The 9,728-nt window shown below is 43.6% G+C and overlaps 1 protein-coding gene across 3 annotated transcripts; it reads left to right on the top strand.

The window, feature by feature from the left end:
- The first annotated feature begins 19 nt into the window (after positions 1 to 19).
- On the top strand, positions 20 to 8,194 carry ZSCAN26 (zinc finger and SCAN domain containing 26). 3 transcript variants are annotated; one of them, XM_039867217.1, is made up of 5 exons: positions 20 to 693; positions 2,319 to 2,432; positions 2,836 to 3,289; positions 3,596 to 3,713; positions 5,549 to 8,194. In XM_039867217.1, exons 2-5 carry the CDS (start codon positions 2,407 to 2,409, stop codon positions 6,451 to 6,453), a joined length of 1,503 nt encoding a protein of 500 aa, XP_039723151.1. In that variant the 5' UTR covers positions 20 to 693; positions 2,319 to 2,406; the 3' UTR covers positions 6,454 to 8,194. The 3 variants fall into 3 exon arrangements, with proteins under 3 accessions (XP_039723151.1, XP_039723152.1, XP_039723150.1); XM_039867218.1 differs by lacking the exon at positions 2,319 to 2,432 and having other exon boundaries at positions 22 to 693; XM_039867216.1 differs by having other exon boundaries at positions 22 to 3,289.
- The last annotated feature ends 1,534 nt before the right edge of the window (positions 8,195 to 9,728 follow it).

Raw genomic sequence — 9,728 nt, 5'->3', positions numbered from 1 at the left:
TGCAAAGTACTGATTATTCTCTCCTGCAGTAACAGACTTAATTTATTACCTTAAACTTTTCAATCCAAATATATGTTCATTGTTCAATTTAATCTTCAGAATACTTTGACCCTCATTTTTGCCACTGCGTTTGAAGATTTTTTAAATTGGGGAGAAATGGTAAAGTATGTGTCTTTGTTGGAGTTATATGAGTGAGCAAAGGGAAATGCCTGCTGTTTGTGATGACAGTAAACTGAGCTGGGTGGTTTTTACATGAATTAAATAAATTTCGGCTTAAAAATGAAAATCCTCCTAAGGTCTCATCCACATGACTGTCCCAGCCGCGGGCCCCAGAACGCGGGGCGGACGCAGGACACCATCGAGCTGCGGTCCTGGTCCTCCAGATTTCCTAGAGCGGAGAGCGCGTGCGCGAGGAGGGAGCGGACCCCGGCGGAGCCCAGAAGGTGCTGGGGAGCGTTTGGCTCCTGCTGTGGGTCCCTAGCGGGCGAGCGGTGACTGCTGCGAGCTGCGGAGGAACTGCGCCCCAGGGCGAGGAAGCATCTCGTCCCCTGTGGGCGCCGAGAAGCCTTTCGCGACAGAGGGCCGCTCAGACTGGGTGTCCGAGGCAGGAGGTATCACTCCTGGGCCTGTGAGCCGGTGGAGCCGGAGCTGTGGATTTCCATCCGTAAAGCGCAATTTTAATACGTATTCAAGGTAAGCCGTAGAAGGTCCTATTTGAGCAGAAACCTGAAGGAGGTGGGTTTTGGCGGCATCAGCTTTCTAGGCAGAGAGAACAAGTGCAAAGGCCCTAAAGCGGGAGCGTGCTGGACATATTCGGGAAACAGCAGGGAGACCAGAGTGTCGGAGCACGGTGAACAAGGTGAAGTGTGTGGAGATCGATCTCGCAGAAATCAGCGGGGAGGAGAGGCTGAAGATAAGTGAGCATTGTATTGTGTAAGGAATTTGGTCATTTCTTGTGAAAGTTTTTTGGAGGATTTTGAGCAGACGAAAAACATCTGATTTATGTTTTAAAGCGTTTATAGCTGGGAACTCATGATGAGAATAGACTGTAGAGGGGCAACTATGAAATCATAGAAATGTCAAAGTTAGGAGACGATTACTAGTAATTCAGATAGGAAATAAGAATATTTTAGACTAGTATTAAGGTAGAAATGGTTAGTGGTGGTCAGATTAGTAATCTACCATGATGGTAGAGCCAAAAGGATTTGCTGTTGGATCAGATGTAGGTTTTGAGAGTAAGAGAAACGGCAATGGTAAATTTAAGGTTTTGGCCTGTGACTATTGAGATATTGGAGGAAAGATCTGAGGTTAGTTTCGGGACCTCAAGTAAGTTACTTAACTCTCTATGTCTCGGTTTCCTTCTCTGTACAGTGACCTTAGTAATAGTATCCTTCTTGATAGGGTTGCACTTATGCATGTAAAGCACATAGAATGGTGATGCCAGCTTGTTTTATTATGCCAAGACATGAAGAGTGAATGGGCATTAATGAGAAGAAAACTGGAACGTTGAAGATGTTCCAGGCAAAGGAGTAAGATGTGGAAGGACCCAGGAACAGGAAAGAGTAATGCAAGTTTGAGGGACTGAAAGTTCATTAGATCATGAGAAAATTTTAAACCATATTAAATATTTTGAACTTGACCCTAACGGTAATGATGAGCCATTAAATGCAATGTTCATAGCAAAAACATAGAAGCAGTTTTATTTATTTTGTATCTTTTCCCCCTCAACATTTTGAGGATTTTCACATCAACAGAACAGTTGAAAGAATAGTGCAATGAATCCTATATAACCATAATGTAGCAGCACTGGTTAACTTCCTGCTGTTTGGACTCTCTCTCTCCACATTCCCCCACACACAATTTTTCCTCCTGAAACCTTTGAAAATAACTTTTAGCACTGTCTCCTGAGAATGAGGATATTCTATTACATGATCACAAAACTGTTCCCCACCTGAGAAAGTTCTCTGTCGGGATCTACAGACTTCTGTAAAGGGTCAAGTAGGGCATGTTTTCAGCTTTGCGGGTGGGATGCAGGTGGCAGCCAGTCCTACCAGGGTGGTTAGTGCAGAGCAGGTGTGACGAGACCTCAGCCAGGGGTGTAGCCATGACCTGCAAAGCCTTGTACAGAAACAGGCCCTGGGCTCTGTGTGGTCTGCTGGGCCATATCATTCATACTTAGATTTCTGAATGCTTCAAAACATATTATTTGTATCTTTTTTTTTTAACTAGAGCCAATTTTACATTGCATTTGCTGTGTTGCTTTCATTTAGAACAGTATCTTCCCTGTACCTTTTTATTTTCATTGATTTGTTTTGAAGAGCTCATGCCTGCTGTACATGAACTGCATTCTGGATTTATCTGGAAGTTTCCTCATTGTTCGATTCACGTTGAACATTTTTAGTAAAAATGCTGCACAGATGGGAGGGCACAAGGTCAGTTGTTTTACTGCTGTGGCTTCTAGGTTTGGTCACTGGATTAGGTTTGTGATATTTTCATTTTTCCATTTGTAATTAACAAGCAGTGTGTATGGATTCATCGAAATGGTGAGAAAGCCCTTTTCCCAAGTGGTTCTACCCATTTGTGGCCTTTGATTCCATTATTTCACCCAGGGCTACAATAATAGATTTTTTAAATCTATTATTCCTGCCATGTTAGCTGTCAAGCTTATGTGAAACACTTTTCTCATTTTGTACATATGTTCCTTTTTTAGGAATGGTTGTCTCGGACAGAAAAGAAACACTATTAATTATGGGAAATGTACACACCCACCGAAGGGGTATCGCTATTTTTACTGTTACCATTGCTACTACTGCTGCTTCTGTGGTTCTTGTTCAGGCATTTCCAGGAGCACTCCGAGGACGCGGCCCAAGGAGAGCTCTTCAGAGTGGAGCTGGCTGAGGCCGGGATGGCGACGGCGTGGGGCAGTGCCTCTTCCCTGGCCACCCTGAATCTGAAGAAGGAGGATCGCCACTCTGCCTGGGGACAGGGATTCCAGCTGCAGGGCCTTGGGCAGGAGCCGTGGTGCAAACAGTTCAGGCAGCTGCGCTACGAAGAGACCACGGGGCCCCGCGAGGCGCTGCGCCGGCTCCGGCAGCTCTGCCGGCTGTGGCTGCGGCCCGAGACGCACAGCAAGGAGCAGATCCTGGAGCTGCTGGTGCTGGAGCAGTTCCTGGCCATCCTGCCCACGGAGCTGCGGGCCCGGGTGCAGGGACGGTGTCCAGAGAACGGGGAGGAGGCGGTGGCGGTGCTGGAGGACGTGAAGAAGGACACTGGAGTCGCAGCACAGCAGGTGGGAGGGTCAGGTGCACTCTGCGGGAACTGAGTGGTGCACAGAGCTCCACCTGGGCCGGGGTGCTCAGCTCTGGGTCCGTCTCCTTTCAGTTTGCTCTTTGTTGCTGTGGGTCTCACCTGCCCTCTGCCAGGAGGCTGCCGAGTGCTCCCTGATTCCTTAGCCTTTTTCCCGCCTCCAGGGTTTCTCTTCGCTCTCTTTCCTAATGGGGAAGTGTTTTTATGAACAGCAGTTCTTTCCTAATGGGGAAGTGTTTTTATGAACAGCAGTTCTGTCCTGAGCCCACGTGTACCTACTTGTCCCTAGGATCTAGAGCATGCAGAGAAACAGGATGTGCTTGTGGCGGAAACAGCCCCTCAGGAAGCAGGGTCTGCGCAGCAGGTACCACCCGTGAGTGAGCTGCCAAAGCCTGGCCCGGAGAAGGGTAAGAACGACCCCATGTCTTTCTTCCTGCGAGGGGCCCTGCTCCGTGTCCTGGGCATTTTGTTTTGACTCAAGTTCACTGAGGTATAGTTTCCATTCTGTGAATTTACTCTTCGTAAGTGTCATGTCAGTGAACTTTCACAAACGGGTGGCAGTCCTTGAATCGCCACCATAATCCACATACCAAAGATTTCTATCACCCCAAACATTTCCCTTGTGCCCCTCCGTATTTTTTTGTTTTTTAAATGCAACTGAAGGCTTCACACCATTACTGCAGGTGAATAGAAAGTGCTGGTTCCTCACTCAAGGGAACAAATTCTAGCCATATGCTTCATTACTCATTTATTCTTACTGCCTCCAAGTTATTATAAATGGCTGCTGTCTTTTATTTCCAAATGTCACCTGGGTTATTTCCTTTGACACTGAAATATCTCCTTTTAATTTCTGTCCCTCTCATTTTTCGTTCTCTCTTTCTAGTCCGATACCAGCCATACTCCCTTTTTTTGTTGTTTTAATGTCTGTCATCTTGGTGCTTCCGTTGAAGTCAAGTTACCGCCTGTTCATTCTCCATCATTTAAACACGGACTCATTAATGTTGCTCTCTCCTTAAAACCCTTCATCTCACATGAGTAATTATTCTTTCAACTTTTTGTTTTGATGTTTGAAAAATTCTGTAATAAAAAGTAAAAAATAAAAATAAGGAAAAAAAACACCACTTTCAGCGACTCCCAATAACTGTTAACAAAGGCCTCACAGGTCATCTTTTGGCTTCTGCTGACTTTGCAGCCTTATGTCCACTAACATAACCAATTTGTTCTGGTTTGCTTGAGCCTGTTAGCACTGACAGTTCCATGTCTGGGGGGAAACCCCCTATTCCCAGACAAATTGGGACGGTTACCCTTTGTCCCACCTGCTCACCCTGTATTCCCATCATGCCCATCGGCATTCCCTTTTATGTTTGCTCCTTGCGGTCTTTCTCTCTGAGCCTCTCCTGCCTCTTCTATCTGGGATACTTATTCCTCACTCTCCCTGACTCATTCCTACTCATCATGCAGGACCTGGCTTAGATACCACTTTCTCTATCCTTCCCCAAGTCCCCCAAGTCTGGGTCAGGTCTCCTTCTTATGTTCCTAGCTAGGTGTTCTCCTGTCACAGAACCAATCACAGTATACTACAGTTACTGGTTACTTTCTCTTTTTCTGCCAGACAAAAGGGCAGGGCCTTTGTTCTATTTTCTGGGTCGATTACAATCCTTGGCCTAGAGTAAACCTTCAATAAATGTCTATTTGTAGAATGGCTGATTTTGATTCTAAAGCCTTCTTTTATCAATGATCTACTTCCCGGTTTTGGATTCTACTTCAAACCCTTTTTCTGGAGCTTTAAGGTTTAATTTACTTTCCTACGATCACACAGCTAGCCATAGATAAAATTGGCACCATGTCTGCATTTCCTTATTTTCCATTAAAGTGCCATCCCTTTCTTATTGGCCTCAGGGTTCTCAATTGACCTAGCTTTTTAGTTTGGCATGTGACAAACCATTTTCAAGTCTGTAACCGTTCCCTTTAAGACAGTTTGCTAGCTTCTGTGTGTGTATCATGTGATAAAATTCAAACCATGTAAATACATCACCTCCCACCACAATCTGCCACACTCCCCAAAGGCAGCCAGTGTTAATTTCTTGTGTATCATTCCATAAGTATTCTATACGAACACAAGCGTCTACAACATTTCCGCTTTTCATAAATGGGTTAATTTAAAAAGTTTCCTTCTAATTGCAGATTTCTTTCCCCAAGCACCAAAAACCAAGTAATTCGTAACATATATTTCATGTTTCAGGAGAGGAGACAGGGATTGAGAAGGGGAAGCCGGTTGCAGAGACAGACTGCTGCGAAGGAGTGGGATCGTCTGGGAATAGATCTGAGTCCACAGAGGCTCATGATGAGGGCTTGAACTTGGAAAGGCAGCAGGCCAAGGCTGAGGAGAAGACTGACTCCAAATGCTCCAAACGTGGGGAGGGATTCGTCCAGCACTCACACCTGATTAAACATGAAAGTGCACGCAAGGGAGAAAAGCTCTGTGAATCCGAAGTGTGTCAGAGCCCCAGTCATACTGGACGCCGCACAGTCCACTCTAGAGAGAAGGGTCATCGGTGTCAAGAGTGTGGGAAAGCTTTTCAAAGAAGTTCACACCTTGTCAGACATCAGAAAACCCATCTCGGTGAGAAGCCTTATCAGTGCAAGGAGTGCGAAAAAGTATTTAGCCAGAATGCCGGCCTCTTGGAACATCTCAGAATCCACACTGGAGAGAGGCCTTTTCTATGCATCCACTGCGGAAAGAACTTTAGGCGCAGCTCTCACCTAAATCGACACCAGAGAATTCACAGTCAGGAGGAGCCCTGCCAGTGCGAGGAGTGTGGAAAAACCTTCAGTCAGGCCCTGCTTCTCACCCACCACCAGAGAACCCACAGCCACTCCAGAAGCCACCAGTGTAACGAGTGCGGGAAAGCCTTCACTTTGACCTCAGACCTTATTCGACATCACAGGATTCACACTGGAGAAAAACCCTTCAAATGTGATATATGCCAGAAAGCCTTCCGACTAAACTCACACCTCGCTCAGCATGTGCGAACCCACAACGAAGAAAAACCCTATGAGTGTAAGGAGTGTGGGGAAGCCTTCAGGCAGAGGTCAGGTCTTTTTCAACATCAAAGATATCATCACAAAGACAGACCACCTTGCTGAGCTGCCCATTCTTTGCAGGACATCAGAGAGAGCACATTAACAAGCAGACAGCACTTGAGGAAAAGTCATTCTAGCCAACTCTAGCATCAGAGAATTCTTGGGGGCCAACTGGAGACCATCTATCCCCATTCTCTGTTTTGTTTTTCTTGAAGTCAATTTTGGGCCACAATAATTTGACTCTTGATGACACTGTGGGTTTTTTACCATAAGGTTTCTCAGAGCCTTTAACATGGTGAACACAATGATGCATCTCCAGGTGGCAGAGCCTCATGATTGAGTGAGGGCACTGAAGTCAGCAGTGAATTAAGTGTCCATAGATTTACAAGCTTAAGCAAAACAAGAGCAGTTTGATATTTTTGTTTATGCTACGGCAACGGATGCCTACAAAATAAAACTAATTGGTGTTTGAAAGCATGCCACATTCAGAGGTGTCTCCCAGTGTGGGTCGATGGTGACCATTTCCCCACACTGGCTTTACCAACTCCCACCCTCCCCCAACCACAACCAGCAGAAGCATTTGGGAGGCAAAGATAATCCAGTTTTACATTTCCCACCCCCTTCCCTGCCACGGTACCTCATTGATTCGAGGTAGAAATTAAGGTTTCATTTAGACTAGAGAAGAGATTCATAAGTCATTTGAATGAACCATGCTGAATTAACCCAAGTAGCAGCTGTCTTAGGTGACAACTCCAGTACCGGTAGAGTGACTGCTGCATAGACACGATTCAGTAAATGGGGAAAGGAATTGGACTTTTTAAATTTGATACTGGTGATACGATTTAAAAAATGTTGCTGGTTCTAAAATTCTTGGAAAGTCAAACAATCAAGTCAACTTGGAGATCATGATCTTTGTATTATGAATACCAAAGGTCACCATAATGATGAAGAGCAGTAAGCTTAGGGGAGGCCACTTCCAAACCTGTCACCAGGGTGTGGACCACTCCTTGCTGGTTGGTGGTAGCTGCTTAGCATTGTGCTGTCTGGAGAAGGCTCCACAGTTTGTTGTGGGAGCGGGAAGATGGTGAACCAGCATGGATTTGCTAAGGATTTGATTCAGCTGCATATGGTTTAAAAACAAAAAGAGCAGGAGTGACTTTATAACAATTTGTTTTTTCTTAAATAGAAAAGGCTAGAGACAAGCAGTCCAAGACTGGCAAGTGCTTCAGTGACATCACTAGGGACCCTGGCCTCTGCTTTTCTGCTCCACCATCCTAGTGCATGCCTTCGGTCCTTAAGGTTACCGTATGATCTTCCATGGCTCCTCAGTCTCCAGCCATCATATGCAAAATGTGGACAAAACACAGAGGGACAAAAGGAAGCTCCTCCCAATTCAGTCAGCTCCCTTGGGGCAGTCTTCCCCAGATGGCTTCAGCACTGTGTCATAGGCCGAAACTCAGGGAAGGGAGGTTGGGAGGTATGTCTTATTCTGGGTTACCATTTTCTGGAGGAGAACCAGATCTGTATATGAAGCAGCAGTAACTTTAGAAATTAAAGAATTTCATGGAATGTCAGTCATATTCCACTGCTTAGGAAGCCACATAGCTATGTATTTTTTATTCTGCCTCTTTGAGTAAAATTAAGTTGATATCAGGGATTTTCCCCCCACTGTTTTGAGGGCTCTACCAATGTAAGTACCTAAATGCTTAACTCCATGTCATAGTTTAAACCTATCTATTTCTGTTCAGTTTAAGAAGGAAAGAACATAGAATATTTTTATTCTCATTAAAAAGCAATGACAAAAGATTCCAAGCATGAAGAATTACATATTTATATATATATGTGTGGGTATATATGTGTGCCTGTACATATACACACTCTAAATTCTAATCAGTTGGTATTGATAATTTGTTTTCTCAATTTTTAACATAATTTCCATATTATAATACCTTCATAAATTCTTACTAAATTAACTCGTGCTTATGATAAAAGTTCATATACATTGTAAAATCATTGAAAAATATAAAGAAAAATCATTGTCTCATATTCCAAATATAACCTCTTAATATATTTTAAAATACCGATCTTTTTTATGCATAGAAACACTACTTTTCTCACTGGACTTTAGTTATATCATGAACAGTTTTCATTTGTAACAGGACAATTTCCCTATCTGCCTACTCCATTCTAGTCTAATTCTGCCATAATCCTGAGTGGACAGCCGTGTGATCCTTCTCTGACCACTGAGGATTGTACCAGGAGGGGCTCCCTGAACCAGACTTAGTCATTGAGATACCCCTAGGAATTTGACACTGTGTTACAGATTCTTGTTGGTCTCTTAGGCGTTTATACCAGGAATAGTACAGAGCTGGAACCATTTTTGTGGTCACATAAAAACTAAATAGAGACAAACCAACCCAGCGATAGGCAAAAGAATGAAACCAACTCCCGAAGCAAGGATCCCATGAAGGCCCAGATTGCCTCAGAAGAAGCACTCAGCCCTCAGCTTCTGTGATCTATATACATACTGGTCCTGGGAGTCCATGGAATAACCTTATGACCTTTAATAAAGGTTTCCTTTATATTAGTTTGGGTGGGTTTCTGAACATTGTCCACAAATAAAAAATTTCCCTGACTACGACACCTTGATCACTAAAAGTCTTCGTGGAAGACAATTTTCAATATAAGTTATACAATATTCGATGGTACACAACTCCATTGTTGGTCATCTAGGTTATCTGTAGTTTTTTCACTGTAAACTATTTCAGTGAACATCCTTGTACATACAATTTAGCTCTGTTATAGAATTATTTTCCTTCATTCAATTCTCCTAACTAGAATCAATGAGACAAAGGGTAGGCATATTTTCTAAGGCTTTTGATGTATTTGCCAGATTGCCCTCCCCAAAGGTTATACTAATCTGTACATCCTATTAGTCTGTGAAAATGCCTATTTTTCTAAACCTGCATCAACTCTGGAAATTCTTTTGAATATTTCACAATCTAGTGCATACAAAACTGGTCTTTTAAAAGGGTTTTTAAAGAATATTTTTACTATCAAAGGTGAACATCCTTTCACATTTGATTGGTCATGTATAATTTCAGTTTTGTGAACAGCCATATTCATCTTTGCTGAATTTTTCCATTAGAGGTTTTACTTTTAAACAGCAGTGCCCTTAAACATGAAACAGGGGAGCTGTATGTGAAAATTTTAAATGTGCATGCCTTCTGACAAATCAATTCCAATGTGCAATTTTTACCCTAGAATTATAAGAGAATGTAAAGCTATTCAGTGGTGTTCTCTGCAGCATCACTTATAAGGAAAAACTGGAACCTAAG

Source organism: Pteropus medius, unplaced genomic scaffold (genome assembly GCF_902729225.1).
Source record: "Pteropus medius unplaced genomic scaffold, Ma_sr-lr_union100, whole genome shotgun sequence".
Lineage (NCBI taxonomy): Eukaryota > Metazoa > Chordata > Mammalia > Chiroptera > Pteropodidae > Pteropus > Pteropus medius.
Note: the sequence above shows the minus strand (reverse complement) of the source record. Positions and strands in the feature narration are given on the sequence as shown.